General features: G+C 37.2%; 1 protein-coding gene across 3 annotated transcripts in view; it reads left to right on the plus strand.

The window, feature by feature from the left end:
- The first annotated feature begins 1,078 nt into the window (after positions 1-1,078).
- LOC117923962 (alpha N-terminal protein methyltransferase 1) overlaps positions 1,079-22,441 on the plus strand; it is a 35,246-nt gene continuing 13,883 nt past the window's right edge. For 2 of the 3 annotated variants that reach the window (XM_034842482.1, XM_034842483.1), the window contains exons 1-4: positions 1,080-1,270; positions 1,382-1,526; positions 11,328-11,386; positions 20,515-20,634. In XM_034842482.1, the coding sequence (XP_034698373.1) occupies positions 1,136-1,270; positions 1,382-1,526; positions 11,328-11,386; positions 20,515-20,634 (459 nt within the window). In that variant the 5' untranslated portion in view covers positions 1,080-1,135. Of the gene's footprint in view, positions 1,271-1,381; positions 1,527-11,327; positions 11,387-20,514; positions 20,635-22,441 lie in introns of all 3 variants that reach the window. The other variant, XM_034842481.1, reaches the window with a different exon arrangement.

Genomic DNA, 22,441 nt, shown 5'->3' on the forward strand with positions numbered 1-22,441 from the left:
CCTAATTTTAAGAACAAATTTTACTGATTACAATAGTATTATATATATAGATAGATAGATAGATAGATAGATATATGGAATTGAGAAGGTTTCCCCTTTAATGAAATTCACCCTGACTCCCTAAGCTTGTATTCGTGACTTACCATTGCCCAACCCTCTTCGTCTCTTGTGAAAAGAATATTGTTTGAAGTTTATTCTATAGAACAACACAAGTGCACAACGGCATGAAAATTGAAACTCATAAAGTTGACATTTTTGTGAATTAGACAACATAAACAATTGCAATGATTAAACCATAGTTTCATATGAGGTCTAGAACACTTGGCCAACCTGTTGAGTGGAGTTGCTGAGTAATAATATGAACCATATGTCATATGATTTGGTATGGACCCATTGTGCACACCTTTGCTTGTAAGCAAATCATCAAACATACCCTTTTGCAGTGTCAATTAATCAAATTGTATGAAATATTATTGGGATTAAGTCCCTTGCTCATCAATATTTCTTCAAACAACATCGGTCATTTTTCAATATTCTAATCTTGCAAAGTGCCTTTATTAGTCCATTATAAGTAAGTAATGACATCTAGAGGGCATCCTCCATACAACAAATGATTGAGAAGCTTAAAGGCTTCTTGCATTGCACCTCTCCCTAGAAAAGCTATGACTTTGCCATGCCCTCTCTAAATAATCAATTTACAAAACTCTTTTATATAACTAGTTCTAACAGAAACTCTTTGGGTTTCTTGATTCTAATGGATTCTGATAATCGGATTGGGTTTGAATCATAAATAGTATGTTCTCTCTTAAAATTTTTCTCCTTAAATGGAAAATACATAAATTTTAGGACATATAAATCAATAACCCAATAACTCTTAATAAAATTTTATTTGTGACAACGTTCATAAGGTGATTATTGAACTGTTCACATTTCGTGAAAAAAAAAAAAAAAAAAAATACCACAATTTTCATTGGCGGGTCAGTATTGAACTCACCCTAACGGTTTTGTAACTCAACATGAAACCCGACCCGACTGATTTTTACCGATCCCTACTCCGTTTCTAATAACAAAGCAAAACGTTGAAGAGTGCCGCCACTCACTTGGCGGGTCCAGTCGCGAGTAAGGGAGAGCAAAGATGGAGGCCAGTGGGTTAGATTCTGAGGGCCGGGAATTCAAGAACGCGGAGGAGATGTGGAGAGCTGAAATCGGAGATGGAGCAGATCCTCACAAGAAGACCGACTGGTACCGTAAAGGCGTCGGCTACTGGGAAGTGAGCGCTTTCATACATTAACTTTTTCCTCAATTTCCTCGCCAACCAAACACAATCTAAAACTTTTCTTTTCTTTTCTTTTCTTTTTTTTCGTGTTATTGTGGAAGAAAGGGTGTGGAGGCATCGGTGGATGGTGTGTTGGGTGGATACGGCCATGTGAATGATGTGGATGTTAAGGGCAGTGAAGCTTTCCTTAAAACACTCTTCTCTGAGCGGTTCGTTGATGCTGGAAGAATTCAGCATCTTGTTGCCCTAGGTACCCTCTCTCGATTCTTTGCAATAGTTTTTCACATTGGGAAATATTTGTAGAATTGAAGAACTTTATGCATGTGCTTTGTAATATTGTAGTGAAACACTTAGTGACATCTATAGGTGAAAGTCCATTATTCGTTTCAAATTATTCCAATCAAAAAAAAAAAAAAAAATTATTCGTTTCAAATTACTCTCCAAATTACCTGTTCTCCATACTGTGTCATTGCCTGGTAGTGTTTACAAAATTAGGGTAACTTATGCCAGAATAGATTCTTTCAAAGTAATTTTTTAGACGGGAAAATGATTTATTTTATTATTTATTCTCCAAATTGCCTCTCGATTCAGTAGCATATCCTTAATAATTTATGAAATTAAGGGTATCTAAGCATTATCATTCCACTTTGGTTTTTGGAAGCAGGATTTGCTCAGCTTCAATTCTCTTTTCACCTGCTATTTTTGTCCCATCCTCTTAAATCTGCATAATTTATTAATATACTCACTTTCTATTACAAAAGCACCCTTGTACTTCAACCTCATCTTCCACCATTTTCTTTAGTTCGTCTTCCACACTTCAAATTTAAAACTTATCTCTATTTTCCTCATTTGTATCTCCCTTTTTGTTGAGTCCACGGCCCTGTTTTGAGAGCATTAGAATACCCCTAAGGGATTATCTCTCCTACCATTTCCATAAATTGTATAGAATTTATTGTTCAAAGTATGATTAAATTGCATTAGGATGAAAATGGTGAAGAAACAAAGTGAAAATGGAAATGAAACAGGTTGAAGAAACAAGAAGGATGGTGTGTGGGTGTCTAGTTCTAGATGGGCTATGCAAAATAGAGCAATGTTAGATACCTTTCATGGTGTCCAGATTTCCATGTCTGAACACTATGAAAGGCATCCGAACCTGGAGACCCGGACACCCTTTGATGAACTTCCTTCTCTGCTAGCTCTGAAAATGCAACAGAATGCAAAAGAAAATTGAAAAAGAACTCATCTTTTCACTTTTATCATCATTATAGACAATGATTTGTTTGTTCATGTCTTCAAAACAGCACTAGTCTCCTAATTTTTTTATGGTTATGGGAAAATTGCATGAGATGAGCCTAGAAGAAGAATTAAGTTAAGTGCGTGTGAATGAACAGGAGAAGGGCATATTTGTCCTCAGAAAAATATAAAAATGAGATGGGTGTATTTAAAATTTCTCAAGGAAAATTTCCCAACCACCTTTTCAATTTCCTCATCCACCTATTTCTTCACTCATCTTAGCCCTTATATTTTATCAATACACCACCTATCCAGACCCAATATTCCCTTTTCCCACTCTTTCCCAAAAGAGAAAAAAAGGGAAAAAACCCTTACACCTAGTGACATATCCTCTTCTTCCTCCTCCTCCATATTCTTTGCCATCTCCCCTTGTTCATTCTCTAGACACCAAAACTTTGATGGGCCCAAGTCACTATTCAATTGATCTTTGGATTTGACAATTTATCATTTTGACTTTTTAACTCAACAAATTAGAATTTGACAAATGGTGGAGTCTAACATTGTACATGTGGTATCCAAATCATTAAGTCTCCTAAGTCATCCCAATAACACATGGTGATATTTTGTTAAAGTTTTATAAAATAACTAAATAAATGAAATTCAAATCAAATCAAATTAAAGTCTATAGAGAATAATTAATTATAATAATAATATTTTTGGACATATTTTTGGTAGTGTTTAGGCATATTTCTGGACTTAAAGTCAATCTAGAGAATAGTAACCTCTTTGGCATCAACGTTGATCTAGATTGACTCGGTAGGATGGCATTGGTCCTTGATTGCAAGGTGTCGGATTGGCCTATTCCATATTTGGGACTTCCATTGGGGGGAGGGGGGAATCCAAAGGCAGGTGTATTCTGGGATTCGGTGATTGAGAGAGTTTTGAGAAGATTGGATGGGTGGAGAAAGGCCTATTTGTCTTTAGGTGGGAGGATAACTCTTATCCATTTGTGCTTATCTCATATTCCTTTCTACTTTCTTTCCATGTTCAAGATTCCTTCTTTAGTGGCACTGAAAATTGAGAAATTGCAAAGAGATTTTCTATGGTTAGGGTTTGGGGGAGCATAAGAGAGACCATCTCGTTAGTTGGAACTTAGTGTGTAAGGCTAAGGGGAAGGGAGATTAGGGCTTGGGAAGATTTCTATAAGGAATCCACTTTATTAGGGAAATGACTTTGGAGGTTTCCTGAGGAAAGTTCACTTTTTTGCATCAGGTTATACTAAGCATTTATGAGACACATACTAATGGGTGGCATGCCGACACCATAGTTAGGTGGTCGCATCATTGTCTTTGGAAGGCCATTGCATAGGTCTTTCCAGATTTTTCTAGAGACACTTGGCTGGTGGTGGGAGATGGGACAAGAATTTAGCTTTGGGAAGACTTGTGGTGGGGGGATCAACCTTTGTGTGCTCAATTCATAGGTCTATTCAAAATTGTCACAATTAAAAATCTCACTATCTCATTAGTTCTTGGGTCCACTAATCCTTTCTCTTGGAATCCAAACCTCTGTCACAATCTTTCGGATCTTGAAATAGAAGATCTTGGAAGACTTATGTCCTCTTTTTCACACTTGCACTTATCTTCATTTGGTCATGACTCAAGAGCTTGGTCTCTATCCTCTTCAAGTTTATTCACAATAAATTCATTCTTTTTAGTCCTATCCAACCAGAGTGATCAAACCCCATCATTCCCTATTGATTTTGTTTGAAAATTGCAAGTCCCATTTAAGGTCAAATCCTTTGCTTGGTTAGTGGTACTTAAGAAGGTAAACACCAATGACATGCTATAACTGAGAAGATCCTACAAAGCCATCAGTCCTGATGTTTGTTTGTTGTATATGGAGAGTGGTGAAATGGTAGATCATATCTTCTTATATAGCCCATTGAGTTTGGGGCTTTGGCATGGACTATTTGGCTTGGTTCATATGGATTGGGTTCCTCTTATGAGTATATGTGATATAATGATTATTTCATATCGAGGATTAGGAAATACCAGTAGAGGCAAGGTCTTATGGCAGTTTGCTTGTCTTGCTCTGATATAGGTTGTGTGGAAAAAGAGAATTGACAGGATTTTAGAGGACTTCAAAGGGTCTTTGGGACTTAATTCATTTCTTAGCCTCCTTTTGGGCATCTTGCATCACAACTTTTAAGGGTGTGCCCCTTAATTTGATCCAACTTGATTAGATGTTGGTGTGTAGTTCCAAGGGTGTGGATTAGCAATGATAGATTATTTTTTGTATATTCTCGCATAGGACATAGTTTGTAGAACCTCATAGTTGTATAGATTCTTGAATTGTGAAGTTTTTTGCTTTCTTTTTGTGTACTTTTTGGAGGATCTCTCATCCTTCCTTGTACTTATTTTTACTTGCATCAATATATTATACTATTGTTTCCTATCAAATATATATATATTCTCTTATTGGTAAGTTTCATTAATACATGAGACAAATTACCAAATTAAGGAATCAAATTGTTTGAATAAAAATAATAAACTATTTCTGAATACCAAATTGAATCCTTGGCTTCACTTATAAATAAAGGTGCATTCTTCTATAAGGATTCTTCCAAAGCAAGCAAAGTAAGAGCTCTATTCAACTCATGGGAATCCTTCTAAAGCGACCAAAGGAAGCCCCAAGTGTCAAATCAAGTTCCAAAAAACTTTAGACTATTCAACAAGTTCGTGGAAGGATAGCAAGCACAATAGATAGCTCATTCTCTCACTTTCAACAAGGTTGTTTGAGAACAAGTCATCTTACACCCTCAATTACACCATCATTTCAAAGCACTTGTTTGCTCGCATTTGGATCAAGATGAAGGCAAAATCTTAGGAGATATTCTTTTGTGAAAGAATAACCACAGAGGATTGCATCCATGTTTTTTTATAAACTACTATTGGTCCACATGATATTAATTGAAAAAAGCCTATAAAAAAATTACCATATCAAATTTTGTTTGCAATTTTTCTTTTTTTGATAAGAAACAACAAAGTATATATTAATTAAGGATTAAAAGGTACAAAGGAAGGATGAGAAATTGCAATTTTGTTTGCTTTTTTTCTTATCTATTTGATTTTACAAGATAAGAAATTTGTGTATGCACACTCATCTTGTTTCTCTCATTTTAAACCTAAAAGAATATTTTGCATTTTGAGGACACCAGGAGACATGTATGTCTTCTAATTCTAGTCCTTGAAAACTTGTAAACACCCTTCCAAAGAAAAATAAAAAAAAGAAAGAAAAAATGTTGGTGGCTTACCTTGAAAGTCCAGACATCCTTCATGGTATTTGGAAGACAAGGATTGAACATATCTACGTTGTGAAGGATATTTGGACATAGTATGTTGGATGCTACGAAGAGTGTCAAGGCTTAATTGGATGGACAAACCTTTGTACAGATTCTTTTTTTGATCCTCAATAAATGCAAAAAGGAAATAAAAAATAAAAAGTACTGGTAAAAAACGTATCACTTCATTCCTCTCTTCATTATATATCATTATTATTATTGTTATTGTTATTTATTATTATTATTATTATTATTGTTATTATTATTATTATTATTGTTATTTATTATTATTATTATTATTATTATTATTATTATTTATTATTATTATTATTATTATTATTATTATTATTGTTATTTTATTATTATTATTATTATTATTATTATTATTATCATTATAAGGATTTGAGAGGGGATTGAATGAAGGTGGGTTAGGGAATCCATTTAAAGGGATTTTTTTTCTTTTATTTAGGGACATCTTCATATTAAAAAAATTCATTAAGGTGGGTAAGGAAACATGAAAGGTGGGTGTGAATTTAATTTTCCTTTTGGAATTTCTTGGGCTTGAACCTCTCTTTGTTCCTCCATTCATTTAAACTTCTGCGGTGGGTAAGGAAACATGAAAGATGGGTGAGAATTTAATTTTCCTTTTGGAATTTCTTGAGCTTCAACATCTCTTAATTCCTCCCTCATTTAAACTTCTGCGGCAGAGGAGACTGCACAAGAGTTGTTGAATATGCATGGTTAGACTATTACTTAAAAAACTTGAAATTTTGAGTTAATTGGTAGTTTAACTTTAGAGAAGCATTTTGCGAAGTTGTAACATCACTCTTTTGCATTAGCTATCGTAGTTTTAAACTATATGTTTATTTACTGAAATTAGTACATTGTCAAACATTTGGCAATTTTTTTCTCCTTTTTGGTGCATGGGATAGAACTTGGAACCCCTTGCTTATGGTGTTTCTTTAAAGGCTGAAGGCCGTGTAGATTGAGTCTTTCATGAAAATAATGACTATAGGGTGGCTTAAATGTGGAAAAGTGTATGAGCTTCTGCACTAATGAGATTGAAGAAGATATTGTTGTGAATGATGATTAACATAATATTGATATTTTAATTTGATTTTCATTAGGTGTGTAATTTGGCTTTGTTTTAGTTTAGTTTTGGTTAGCTATATACTGATGAATTTTTTTTATCCTTGTGGTGCTCTATTTGGTTTCATTTTATTTGTTAAAAAATTTTCTATTTCTTATAAAAGAGAACATTATGCATTAAGAATTTTAGGTGCAACTATCAGATGATTGCCAATGATGATACTTTGGGTTTGTGAGTCTAATAGGTAGGACAACCTATTTTCACTGGTCCTAAATGAGTTTTGGAAGGGTTGCACATTCCCTAAGGCAAAGCTTTTGATGTAGGCTATATTGTTAAAGCTTGAATTATTGAATATGCATTTGTGGCACTTAGGATCCATTCCTTTTAAATACATAAATAGGAAGACTAGTACGCTGCTAGGTTTATTATTCGTTTTTCTCATTTGCCTATCAAAAAAGAAACACACATGCACACACACACACACACACTTTTTTTTTTCCCATTAGTTTTGCTGGAGTTAATTGAAGAACAAGATATTTCAACTCTCAAAGCACTATTTGTTTTCCTTCAATGGAGGCTCTTCCAAACTTTACTTGAAATCTTGAGGTGAGTTAAAATGAATGGATGGTAAGAAGGAAAAAAGACTTGTCAGAATCCAATGATCCTTTGGAAACAAGCCATAATAGGGAGGTATGGGACAAAAGAAGGGGGATGGTGCCCAAGGGTGGTAAGGAATGGTGAGGCTATGGTAGTTGGTTTTTTCTCTGCTTGGAGTTGCGTGGGTGATGTATTCCTTTATTAGAGGTTTATGATCAAGAAGGCTTATGATCATGTGGACTGGTATTTTTTGCTTTTGGTTTTGCATAGAATGGGTTTTGGTGTGAAGTGGATTGGGTGGATCAAGGGTGCATCTCCACAGTAAGGTTTTCTATTTTGGTGAATGGCACTCCCACAAGCTTTTTTCACAGCTCTAGGGGATTGTGACAGGGAAATCCACTTTCGTCTTATTTATTTGTGATTGCAATGGAGGTGCTTAGTTTCCTTTTAAAGAGGGCCGTGGCTGGAGGTTTCTTATCTAGTTGTCAAGTGCAAGGTAGGTTTTGGCAAAGTGTTTAGATTTCTTATTTATTGTTTGCAAATGACACTCTTATTTTCTGTCAGGCCTCTCAAGATCAGATCACTTATTTATGTTGACTGCTTATGTGGTTTGAGGCGATTCTAGGGTTGAGAATTAATCTAGAGAAAAATGAGTTAATTCTTGTGGGAAAGGTGGATAATATGGATGACCTAACTACTGAGTTTGGGTGCAAGGTGGGCTGTCTTCCATCCACTTATTTAGGTCTCCCTTTAGGTGCTTCACTTAAGTCTATGACAACTTAGGATGGAGTAGAAGAGAGATTTCGTAAAAGGTTGTCCATGTGGCAAAGATAATACATTTCCAAAGGATGGCGACTTACTTTAACTTGGAGTACTTTATTTAGCTTGCCCATTTATTTTATGTCTTTGTTTTGTATTCCTAAGGTTGTTAGAATGAGGTTAGAACATATTTAGAGGGGCATTTTTTGGGGAGGTGGGGTGTTAGAGCGTAAGCCACATCTTGTTAAATGAGGAATTGTTTGCTTAGACAAAAGGAAAGGTGTTTGAGTGTTAAGAGTCTCTCAATTCTTAAGAGGCTCTCCTTTGCAAGTGGAGTTGACGTTTTACGAAGGAGAGATGGGCCTTTTGGAATTAGGTTATCCGTGGGAAGTATGAAGAAGAAAGAAGGGGGTGGTCTTCTCAAGAGGTGAGAGAGGGGTATGGGTTGGGTTGCGGAAAGTGATATGGAAGGATTGGGATCTTGTGAGAACTAGGTGTTCCTTCTTGATGGGTAACAAGCGATGAGTGATATTTTGGAAGGATAAGTGGTGTGGGGACAATATGTTAAGCGTGTCTTTCCCTTCTTTATTTGCTTTAGTCAATTCCAAGGATATTTGGGTGGAGGATGTTTGGAATTATGTTGAAGGGAGGAGGAGAGGGGGTGGAATCCTTGTTTTTCTAGTCCTTTTAATGATTGAAAGGTGGATTGCATGGAGAGATTTCTATCATGTTTGCATGGGAAGAGAGTGTGTAGGGATGCAGAAGATACAATGCTTTGGACAACGACAAAGAGTGACAAGTTTACAGTTAATTCCCTTTACAATGCTTTAGAACCAAACAACTTCAAGTTTTATCCAATGAGAGGAATTGGGTGTAGCATAGGTTTTTTTTTTTTTTTTGCGTGGAGGTAGCATGGGGTAAAGTTCTAACCTTAGATCAAGTTTAGAGATGAGGATGGTCTTTAGCAAATAGGTGTTATTTTTGCCATTTGTTTGGAGATGAGCATGGGGAAAAGACTTGGGTTTTATGGGAGTTGCTTTTTGTGCTTTTTGGGGGTATCTTGGGTGCTTCCCTTGTTGGTTAAAGAGACTCTGTTGGGATGACATGGTTCTTTTGTAGGTAAAAAAAACGCAAGAAGGTTTGAAGTGTAAGCCTTCTATGTTTGTTTTGGATGGGTTTGGAAGACAAAGGAAGAAAATTGCATTCGATGATGAGGTGTTTTATTTCCAAAGGCTGAAAAGTGATTTTGTTTGCTTTCTTTTATCAAAATCTAAGTTGCTTACAGATGATTGTCCTTTGACTTTACTGAGGTTCTTTGATTAGTTGGGCACTTGTTGAGGCTCTAATTTTTTTTGGTTTTTTCTCTTGTTTAAGCCTTGGTAGTGGAGGGAGCTTTGTCTCTTGTATACCTTGGGTTGCTATTTTGGTGGCTCTTTTTAATTCAATTTGTTTCTTTATCTATCAAAAAAAAAAAAAAATCTCTATTAGAGGCAATCTTTTGAGTTGGTATGGTTCTATTGTGGGAGGAAAAGGAAGAAGGCTTGGAGGATTGTTCCTTTGTGCCTGTTTTGGATGTTACCGAAGGAAAGAAATAGAAAGTCTTTTGAAGGTGTAGAACAGTCGGGTCAAGTAATCAAATCTTCCTTTATGTGTGTCCTTTTTTTTCTTGGACTTATTTTTACGTCAATCATAGGCTTTATTGATTAGTTGAGTTCGAACCAAGAAGAGAGAGGTGGTTTTTTGTTTTCTCTTTTCCTTTTTGCTTGCCTAAATCTATGTTGTTAGGAATGCAGATGGAGAGGCTCTCTATGGTCATTATACTATTAATTAATTTATCTAACCTTGCTTTTAGCTAGATCATTAATTTGATGACAAGAATAAAATTGTAATTTACTTTGTGGGCACCACCACGGAAAAAAAAAAGATATTTAAAAAAAATTACTAACATGATTTTTTTATTTCCACATTATTTTAAGTCACATCTTCTTTATTTAGTTACCATGTAAATAAAGGTTTCAACTGTTGCATAATTATTTATTATTATTATATGTTAATTCTGATAATTTTGTATTAAAAATAAAGTTAATTGTGCGCACAACATGTACGTGTTGTTTTTAATATGATAGAAGTTTCATGAGTCGGCGCTAATATGTCAGAATTTGAGATCATTCAGATCAGAAGCTGAGGTTAGTTGAAAAGATGAAAAGTTACATTCTATTAAAAACAGAAAAAAGAAAAGTCCTCATCAATTGACTTTCTTCTGAACTTGATATGATTAAACAGTTACTAATTCAAAAGTTCTTTAATATAGAGAAGGGCAATACAGAATTGGTCTGCTCCATGAAGCTGATTTTTTGGTATGCTTCCTTGATGTGGTCGGTTTCACTAATAATAGTTTCACCTGAAAGTTTTTAATAGTATCTGGTGTCTAGAGACCAAGTTTGGCTTCTAAAATTAATGCTTTTAATATTATATATTCAGGAATGAATTATTCTTTAGATTAGAAAATCTGGATGAAACTTGAATAATTTGGAAGAAAAATGTGACCATGACATTGAATGAATGCTAAACTTTCATGAAGCTCATTACAGATAATGGTTCTAGAGTTGTGAATACAGAAACAATGCTTTATTCTGAAGGAAAAAAATGTATTGATTGAGAGAGTATTAGGATAAATTGGTTCCTTGACAACAATAATGTTTAGTTTAGCTGAATCACCAAAAAATTTATTTGTTATTTACATAGTTCAATCCTATCCATAAGGGCAATTTTGATACCATAAAACATCTAAAAATTTAATAGCTTATAAACAAGTTTCAGAGGGAATGCAAAATTTTCAAATCCTTGTGTGAACTTTTAGAATCTGATTAAGGAAAAAAATTCCCCTGTGCGAGTTATAGTTATGGTTTCTGCTTTTGTTGTGGCATTTTTAATTTTTAAATTCAGCATCAGTGATGTGTTCGATTGCTGTGAAAATAACTACTTGATTGATGGATGACATTATGATATTTTTATACTCAAATCTACTGCAGATTGTGGTTCTGGCATCGGGAGAGTGACTAAGAATCTTCTTATAAGGTATTTTAATGAGGTAAGACAAGCTTTCTTTTTTCTTGTAATGAGAGTCCTTTATACACCCATAGAAGTTACAAAACAAGCAAACATAGATTAGCCTTCTCTTTTCTGGTAATGAGAGTCCTTTGCGCACCCGTATCAGTTACAAAACAAGCAAACATTCTGGAATTGATAAATCTTGTTGGCTTTTAGTGCATCTTTTCTATTGTGTTGCTTAATATAAGGATTGAATTGTGTCTTCACTCATGTTTCAGAAGATTGATTTCCATATACATGCCTCTTATCCATCCCCCAGTCACGAGCACTGCTTAACTGCAAAAGGAGAACTGGAAAAGACTTCAGCACGAGCTTGCTCTTCTTCCAAGTGGTCAATCTCCATTGATGCATTAGGTCCCAAAACCTGTCATAAGAAGGAGCAGAAAATCCTTAATTTGTTGCAGTAGATAAAAACAAACTTTAGCAGAAAATGGCAATGGATATGTGGCATCAAATTTGCTTCAATTTTCTTATTTGGTCTTTTACCTTTGATTTTTGCTGACCTACACGGAAGTCAATATTTTGGCTGTTAAAACATGTTCTTATTCTCATTATATGTAGATATCACAAGCTAACAAAAGAAAAAGAAAAGAAAAAGTTCTCCATTTGTTTCTTCTTGGAAAACCCTGCATTTCTCAAATCTCGATTTTAGTTCATTGGGGAATTCTTGTATGCACCCCACTTTTATTAGAGGATCACTTTGTCTTGGTATTTGTGTATATACTGAGAATGACAATGCTCCATTTCTATGGAAGCAATACTAGAGTGGACCAATCCAATTCCAGCAAGCCTTTTAAAACATCTTTTGATTAATTCTTTCTTCCTTGCATATGATGTACCCTTTTTACCATTCTTGCTACTCTTGTAATTGGTATTTACCGTTGTACTGATTGCTAACCATGCAAAGACTTTGACTTCAGTCAGAATAACTTTCAAATGAAATTATGCTATGGAAAGACAATTGAAGAATTGGTCTCAGAAAAGCATGAAAAAAGATAGATAAAATTGATATGGAGAAACCAAAGTCCATGAGTGACAAGAGAGGGGTAAACAATCTATACAGTGTAGGAAGGATCTCTCAACTTCCTAATTTGACTAGCTACTCAAAAATCAAAGTTTTAAAAGGGGAAATCGGATTTAGTAACTGAAGAATTTCTGAATTTCTTTATTGATTCTTTAGGTACACACCATACACATATATATACACAAATGACTGAATAAGAAAAAATCAATCTAGCTTGATTCTCTCCTAAAATTAGGAAACTGAATCATCCTAAATGATCTCTCCTTTTTTATTCCTAAAATACTTTCCTAAATTAAAAACCCTAACTTTGAATGCCAAATTTCAACACTCCCCTTCAAGCTGGAGAATATATATCATATAATCCCAGCTTGCAAGTTAAGTCTTCAAAGTTAGGCCTAGGTAAAGCTTTGGTGAGGATGTCTGCGGTTTGGTGCTTGGTAGGAACATAGTTCAATCTAACCGTCTCACTAGTCACCTTCTCTGTGATGAAGTGTCTGTCAATCTCAACGTGCTTGGTCCTGTCATGATGCACGGGGTTCTTTGCTATGCTTATAGCTGCCTGATTATCACACATCATCAGAATTGGAGATGAACTCGTTTGCCCCAGTTCACTAAGAACCCTTTTTATCCAAATCCCTTCACAGATTCCCTGTGCAAGAGCTCTGTACTCAGCTTCTGCACTACTTCTGGCTACAACTGATTGCTTCTTACTCCTCCAGGTAACAAGATTTCCCCAGACAAAAGTACAATATCCAGAAGTGGACCGCCTGTCAATGATGTTTCCTGCCCAATCCGCATCTGAGTATACTTCAGTGTCACGGTTCTCTGTCTTTCTGAAGAATAGACCTTTCCCTGGTGTCATTTTTAAATATCTAAGAATCCTGTAGACTACGTCCATGTGTTCCTCAGTGGGGCTGTGCATGAATTGACTTACAGCACTCACTGCAAAGCCAATATCTGGCCGAGTGTGTGAGAGATAAATCAAGCGCCCGACGAGCCGCTGATATCTCCCCCTATCTACCGGTGTACTTTCTTTCTCGATACCAAGTTTCTTCTGACTATCCATAGGAGTATCAATTGGTTTGCATCCAAGCATACCGGTCTCCTTAAGAAGATCGAGTATGTATTTTCTTTGAGAGACTACAATTCCCTTCCTTGATCTAGCCACTTCCATACCAAGGAAATATTTCAAATTTCCAAGGTCTTTAACTTCAAACTCATCTGACAAATACTTCTTCAAATTCTGTAATTCCTCCATATCATTCCCAGATAGAATAATATCATCAACATAGACTATCAATATGGCCATTTTCCCGGCATGAGACTTCTTGACAAATAGAGTATGATCAGCCTGACCTTGTTTGTAGCCCAGCTTCAGGACTGCTTTTGTGAATCTATCAAACCAAGCTCGGGGAGATTGTTTAAGGCCGTACAAGGATTTTTGGAGTTTGCAAACCTGATTCTTTGCCATACTTCCTTCGAAACCAGGTGGTATTTCCATGTAGACTTCCTCTTCTAGGTCACCATTTAGAAACGCATTTTTTATGTCCAGTTGTTGCAAGCACCAATCTTGATTGACAGCCAATGAGAGAAGAATCCTGATAGTGTTCAGTTTTGCAACAGGAGCAAAAGTCTCCTGATAGTCTATCCCATAGGATTGTGTAAACCCTCTAGCTACCAAACGAGCCTTGAATCTCTCGACTGATCCATCTGCTTTGTATTTTATGGTGAAAATCCACTTGCACCCCACGGGCCTCTTCCCAACTGGCAAATCTGTGATAGTCCACGTCCCATTCTTCTCAAGTGCATCAATCTCATCTTGTACTGCCTTCTTCCATTCTGAAATTTTTAATGCCTCTTGTATTGTGTTGGGAACCTGAGTATCATCAAGAGAAGTAGCAAATGCTCTGTAAGATGGTGATAGCCCTTCATATGTAACATAATTCCCAATTGGATGATCTGTACATCTCCTAACACCCTTCCTCAATGCAATCGGCAGAGTAGAATCATCAATGCTGGGAATTAACACCTCTCCAACCCTATCCTCACCTATGTTCTCTTCAGGAAGACTTGAATTGGAGTCAATATATTGGCCACATGTTGACTGTGATCCGTGCTCTAATTCCTGTCTTTTCCTCCTCCTGATGTAAACTTGTAAGTTCTCATTAGCAAGTTGTGGGGCTATAGGTTGAATAGGCATGGGAGACTGGATGGTCACAGGAGATGGCTGGACTGATGACGGTATGGGTGTGGACAACTCAGTGGGCGCGAATTGGAAAGGATTTGGTGACTCTGAGTGAAAAGAAGGTACACCCTCAAGAAGAGACTCCCAAATTTGATGTTCATTCATGCTCTCCCCCTGAACATGAGATTTGGGATAGAAGAAGACATGTTCAAAGAAAGAGACATCCATGGTGGTGTAAAATCTTTTGTTGGTTGGAGAATAGCATTTGTACCCTTTTTGGGTTGGAGAATACCCTAGGAAAATGCACTTATTCGCTCGAGGAGCAAATTTGCTACGATTTTGAGGATACACATGAACGAATGCCGTGCAACCAAATACTTTGAGTGGTAAATCAGAAGAGGCTGCACGGGTGTGAGGAAATTGTTTTAAGAAAAGATGACGTGGGGATTGAAAGGTAAGCACTCTGGATGGCATACGGTTAATCAAATAAGTAGCTGTGAGAATAGCTTCCCCCCAGAAATAGTTTGGAACATTAGAGGAAAACATAAGGCACCGGGCAACCTCCAAGAGATGTCTATTCTTGCGTTCAGCCACCCCATTTTGTTGTGGGGTGTCAACGCAAGAACTTATGTGGATAATGCCGTGATTTTGAAGATAAGTACTGAGACTACTAGTAAAGTATTCCTTTGCATTATCTGACTTGAGGACTTGAATTTTGGAATTGAATTGATTTTGAACCATAAGATGGAAGGTTTGAAAAATGTGCCCGACCTCTGACTTTTCTTTCATAAGGAAAACCCATGTTACGTGTGTATGATCATCAACAAATGTCACAAACCATCGAGTGCCAGAAATATTTTTTATCCGGGAGGGACCCCACACATCACTATGTACTAGAGAGAAAACAGTCGAAGGTTTGTATGAGATTTGAGGATAGACTGTTCGAGTATGCTTTGCAAACTGACAAATTTCACAGTGATAAGATGCTGGATTTTTATTGATAAATAATTTGGGAAACAATTTTGCAAGGTAAACAAAGCTAGGATGACCAAGGCGATAGTGTAACATTATAATCTCACTATCTTTATTGACCTTAGAATTTGACACAGAATTGAAAGACTCTAACATACTCTGAGACTGTACGCAACTTGCTTGAGAGACTTGGTTTGAGAATTGGCCACATGAGAGGAGGTAGAGCCCGGAACACAGTTCAGCACTGCCAATCATCTTCCCCGATTTCAAGTCCTGAAAAACACACAAGTTTGGATAAAATTTAGTAACACATTGGAGATCACGGGCCAATTTGCTAATGGACAAAAGATTACAATCCAAGTTTGGAACATGGAGAACAGAGTCAAGATATAAGTCTTTAGTAAGTTTTATAGAACCTGTCCCGGCAATTTTTGACTTTGAACCATCAGCAATATGGACGGATGAATGACCATTACTTGGCTTGTAATTTTGAAGAATGGTAGCATCTCCTGTCATGTGATCAGAAGCACCTGTGTCCACTATCCACGACTTCATTCCTCCTCGATTAGCAGTGAAGGCTACACCGGTAGTACTGCCACTGCCAACTTGGCTTAATAGTTTCTGTAGCATCTCCATCTGCTCTTTGTTGAATGGACTCGGCTCGGGAACAGATGTGCTCTCAGAGTTGGCAGCCACGTGTGCTCTGCCATCTCTGTCAGACCGTGGCTTTGGTTTCCAATCAGCCGGTTTGCCATGAAGCTTCCAGCAAGTCTCCTTATAATGGCCTGGTTTCTTACAATAATCACACCAAGGCCTATCCCGTTTCTGACGATCTCCACCACTACTATTAAATGACCGAGCCGCAAGGGCAGAGGCATCCAATGTTGGGGCAGGTTGCTCTTTGGATCCCATCATCACTTTCTTTCTACTTTCTTCACGCCTAACCTCTGAAAAAGCCTCCCTGAGACTTGGCAGGGGTTTAATGCCCATGATTCGGCCTCTAACATCATCCAATTCCCTGTTTAGTCCTAGGAAAAACTTGAACAGTCTCTTTTGTTCCACAATTTTCCTGTATGTTGCTGCATCATCAGGACATTTCCATGAGTGAGTCTCGAATAAGTCAAGGTGCTGCCAATACCTTGTGAGTGTGTTGTAATACTGAGTAACTGTCTGCTCTCCTTAGCGGAAGTCATGTAGGGCTGATTCAACCTAAAAAAGTTCTGAAATATTTTCAGAACTTGAGTAAGTTTCTTTGGCTGCATCCCATATGTCCTTTGCAGTCCTAAACAGCAAGAAATTTTCACCTATGTCATTGTTCATGGAATTGATAAGCCATGACATGATCATGCTGTTTTCAATCTTCCACTTCCTGAAACCCGGTTCTGTAGTTTCTGGCATGACTACTTCTCCAGTGAGGTACTCATCCTTTCCTTTACCGCAAATGAACAACAACACAGATTGTGACCACTGTAAGTAGTTATGGCCATTTAATTTGTGTCCTGTGATGAGAATAGGAGAGGAATCACTGCCACCAAGGTTTGGAATTTCAGATCTGCCTCCTAATTCTGGTGACGTGACGCTGGATACTTGTGATGATGCCATTCCGTATTTCGTCATGGACTGGAAAGGTAGAAGAACACTTCCCAAGGCACGTGCAGGGATTGGAGTTGAGGAAAAATAGCCGGAGGACTTTGGAAAAGCTGATCGGAGGGCTCGCGGAGGCAAAAAGACCCCAAAAGAGGCACGTGCAGGGCTTGGATGGCAGAAACAGGTACGTAGGGTGGCTGGTCGGCGTCAGGCGAGCTTGGAGTAGGAAGCGCGTCGCCGGAAAGTGGCTCAAGCGCCCTCACGCGCCGGCGCGTGAGATGCAGTCGCCGGCCGGAAAAACGCGCGTGGGCGGCGCGTGGATGGTTTTCTGGCTTCGGTGTTTTGGGAAAAGTTGTAGATCTCCTCCAGATGCTCCTTGCGGTGTGAAAAAAACCGTCGCCGGAAAAGTTCGCCGGAAAAGTTCGCCGGAAAAGTCGCCGGCGGTGAATGTTTTTCTGACGACGATTCGACCGACCGGAAAGCGTTTTCGCCCTTGGCTCTGAGAACAAGGACTGATGACCGGAATGAGAGATGGTCGGATTGAGAGATGGCCAGAGAGATTTGGCCGGAATGAATGATGGCCTGAATAAGAGGTGGCCAGAAGGGATTAGGGTTTCAGAAAACTGGCTCTGATACCATGAAGAATTTCTGAATTTCTTTATTGATTCTTTAGGTACACACCATACACATATATATACATAAATGACTGAATAAGAAAAAATCAATCTAGCTTGATTCTCTCCTAAAATTAGGAAACTGAATCATCCTAAATGATCTCTCCTTTTTTATTCCTAAAATACTTTCCTAAATTAAAAACCCTAACTTTGAATGCCAAATTTCAACAGTAACCATTGATTTTAATGTAATTCATAGATACTTCTAATAGCATTAAGCCACAACGAATCAATCCTCCTAGGAAAATTCCAAATCCACTTGCCCAAGAGTGCTCCATTCCTAATCCTCCTAATCCCCAAATCTCCTGTGTGCTTCAGTTTGCAAGCCTAATTCTAATTTACAATGGCTTCCTCTCCATTCCCCAAAACCTAAACAAAGGCAACAAATTGGATTTTGTTCAGCATAGGGAGGTGTTGGCTTTGTTGTGTTTCTACTTTCTCTTTTTGTTGCTTAGTGCCCTTAGTATACAACCTATGTAGTTGGGGAGCGTCCCTTTTTATTTGGCATTTTCAATAAAATTCTTTTGCCTATTAAAAAAGGGAAGAAAAAAAAAAAGCTAGGTAGGAATTTGCAGCTAGATGTTCACACATCAGGAAGATGACAAAAGTATTGGTGACCTCGATGGGAGGTGGTTAAGGGTGATATACTAATTGTTGCTATTTTGAGAAATGTGGTGGTAATAATAAAGCATTAAAGGTGGTGGATTTAGTGCCGATGACCATTAGGATGGTGATTCTAGCAACAATTGAGTGTTAAGAATGCCGATAATGGTGGTGGTAATAAAGAATTAAAGGTGATGGATGTAGTGCTAATGACCATGAGGATGGTGATTGTGATATCCCACATTAGATAAGAGAGAAAGTTCATGACGTTATATAAGTATGAACTCTTTTTACCATGTAGATGTGTTTTAAAGTCGTGAAGACCTTCTTGGGCTCGGAGTGGACAATATCTATACGGATGGGAGTGGATCATTACAAATGGTATTAGAGCCAATCCTTGACTTTGGTGTGGGGATTTGTTTGGTCCTATGAGGGGTGCTATTTGTTTAGCCTCGCAATCTTGTGGGACACAACAAGGACGTTGTGTTTGCATAGGGAGGCGATTGTGATATCCACATCGGGTAGATGAGAAAGGTCTTGACACTATATAAGTATGAGTTTCTCTTAATCATGTAGACACATTTTAAAACCGTGAAGGCCCTCTTAGGTTTAGAGTGGACAATATCCATACGATTGAGAGTAGGTCATTACGGTGATTCTAGCAACAATTGCGTGTTAAGAATGCTGATAATGGTAATTTTTTATAGCAATCAACGGAAGGTGATGATGATCTTAGCAATATCATGGTGACTAGTGGTCATTTATTAGTTGGATAAAGATGGTTGGAAGTGGTGATTTATGTTTAGGACACATTGAGGTCTATCAGAGATTGAACTTACTGAACATAAGTTAGTTCCTTGGCTTCTTTTTAGGTCTTACCAATTGAAGAGTTCATTGATATTCCTATAAATCTGTTTGGGGGTTGAGGATAGGGGTTTGGGGGGTTGGTTTTTTGAGTTTGTTAGGATTGGCTTTTGATGGGTTAGTCTCTAGAATTTCTCTTTTCATTTTTTTTCTACCTTTTATGAAGAGTCTCTTCTTGTTTTTTATATCAGGTTTATTTTCTATGAAATCCTTCTTGCTTATCCTTTCTAAGTAGCAAATTTTATATGGTTTCTCCCATCAAGTTCATTAGGAGTTAAAGCTCCCATGAAAGTCAAAACCCTTGCTTATTTAGTGGCTCACTTGCTGACAACTTGCTTTAGTTCAGGGGACCCTACAAAACTTATGACCTTCACAAATGCCACTTTTTGTGGGTGGAGCAAGAAGCAAGCTGACTTCTGCATTTCTTTTAAGGCTTGTCTTCTTGCAGTATCTTTCATCTTCTTTTGCTAGGGGTCCAATCTGTGGTCCTGATGTGATCTTGGACATGTTGGTTATTTCTTTTCAAGACTCCAGCATGAATGCTAGGAGCAGTCTTTTATAGCATTGCTGTGTTACTAGCCACACTATACAGGGTCTGGGGTAAGAAGAACCCCAAAATTTCTTTAATACAGGCAGAGATGTGGTGGATTGTGGGACAGAATTCTTGACTTCTCTTTGGTATCATTTACCAAGGAGTTTGCAGGCATTCTTATTATCATGATCCTTTTGGGTTGTGGGGCTCCTTTCTCAAGGAGTAGGGTTATTTCTGGTAAGTAGTGTATTGTTTTAATTAGGGCTTTGTCCATGGTGTGTTTAGGGGTGGGTACTTGTTTTTATTTCTTTACAGATATCTAATCCTTCTTTGTTCTCTTGTTCTTTCTTTTGATGAGCAGATAAGAATGAGTATTATCATGCATTTAAAAAATGCAGATACTGCTAATATACATAAGATAGCCTTCACAAAACATCATTTGTATGAAAAACTCACTATTTAATCCAACTTTAGATCAACTGTTTACATGCTCAAACTAGTCCATGTCAAATTGCCCTTATCATGAATTAGATTGTTCCATCAGCCTGCAATAAATCTTGGGTTTTCTAAACTGGTTCCTGTTGTAAACCTGCTGACAGTTTGAATTTCATGATTCAACCGATTGTGTTAGGTTTTTCAATGGTTAATGTAATTTGTTTGGATATAGGTTGATCTTGTCGAGCCAGCATCGCATTTCTTGGAGGCTGCCCGTGAAACTTTGGCTTCTGGAAAGCTTATGTTTTCGGATATGCACAAGGCAGCCAACTTTTATTGTGTTCCACTTCAGGTAAATCTAGTTGGATATTACTCACATGCACATAATAAAAACTCTGCTATACACATGTACAGTTTCAAAGTGAATAATTGCTATAGATCACCGTGTCCATAAATCTACAGATTTGAAGTTTGATATGTGAAATCTAGATTTGAATAAACCAACTCCTTGATAATTGAAGAAGGTTGCTTAACCAAGAGGTGAAAAGAAGAGGAGAAAGAATAATCAATTGATAATGTACTCATATCTGATAAATCTTTAGTGACACTAACATATATGCATGCCAAGAACCGCTTGGTTTGCCCCCCAAAAAAGGAAGTGATTGCATTTTATTGTCTTAGGGTAACTGTTTAGAGCCTTGACTTGTCTATGTTTCTTATAAAAATGTGTTACTAGTGCCTTTTCGTGGTAGCTGCAAAATTTATCATCTTTGATTTTGATAGCTTTTGAATAAACGATTTGGTCAAGTAGAAGGTTGTTTTCACCAAAAATAATGTAATAATAACCATTAAAAGAAAAAGAAAGAAAAAAAAAAAAATAGGAAAAAGAAAAAAAGAAAAGAAAAAGGAAAGGTAGATCATTTATTAAACTCTTAGAATGAATTCATTCATGTTTAATGGATAGGCAGATGATTCATTTAACCGCGCTCATCAGAAAATAGAATATTTTTTCAAGTTTCATCTGATTTCACGAGTGTTATGAAATTTGCTTCATTTTGTCAAAATGAGCTGAAACATTCTGTTTTAGATGGGAATTCTAGGTGAAAGCACCTATGTTCCAATTTCTTAAAATTGTCCAGCTTTTATCCATTTTGGATCATTCTTGTCTGTTCTGGACCATTTCGGTTGCATTTGCTTAGTGTTATTAAAATTTTCCCTAGGTGCGAAAAAGCCATACAGGGTCAGTGAGGCATGCATGATGCACCTTGCTTTGGCTCAGGGGGGAATGCGATGACAAGGTTTCTCTCTGGATGCATTTAACAGACTACCATGTGGAAATTCTTTACTAAATTCTGATTAAACAGATCAGGTTTAAGTAATGATCCGATTAACTAATAGGGCTGTTAGCTATCCAAACCATTCAATGCTTAGAACTTGGTGACATTTTGGGAATTTGGCTTTTAGTTACAGCTCCTCTGCTTTGTGGCCCAATTAGATACTGCAATCTTTTGTTTTTTCACTTGGATTCTTGTAAGATTTACATTTCTTTTTTTTTTTTTTTGATCAGAAACGAAGAAGAATATATTAATAGAAGAAAAGATACAGGAGAAAGAAAAGTTACAAAAGAAAGAGAAGAAAGCAAGGGAAGGATGAGAGGTCCTTCCTACACAAACTGAACAAAGGAGAAAACTCCCAACAATAGAACTCTAAAAACAAAGAGAAACCCCAACAAACTTCAAACTTTTGAAGCGCAAATCGCAATCCAGTTGAGTTGTAAAACACTTAGAGGAACTCCTCTAAAAGCTTCAGTACAAGAAGCCCTTAGAGAAGAATAGAACCGAATCAAATCCCATAACATCTCTTCCGTTCTCCCTTTATCCTCAAAGATCCTATTATTTCTCTCTTGCCACACCAACCAAATCAAGGTAAGGCAAGCGATTTGCCAAAGTGTCTTGCCTCTTAATGAGTTTCCCAAGCCTTTAAAAGTAATAACCAACATGTCCTCAAAATCCCTTGGAGGGACCCAAACCAACCCTGCTAGATTGAACAACTTGTGCCAGAGTCCAATGGTAACAGGACAATGAAGAAAAAAGTGGTCAATCAACTCTCCACTTCCTTTGCAAAGAATGCACCATTGAGGACAGAGGGATTTGTAGGAT

This window comes from Vitis riparia, chromosome 10 (assembly GCF_004353265.1).
Source record: "Vitis riparia cultivar Riparia Gloire de Montpellier isolate 1030 chromosome 10, EGFV_Vit.rip_1.0, whole genome shotgun sequence".
Lineage (NCBI taxonomy): Eukaryota > Viridiplantae > Streptophyta > Magnoliopsida > Vitales > Vitaceae > Vitis > Vitis riparia.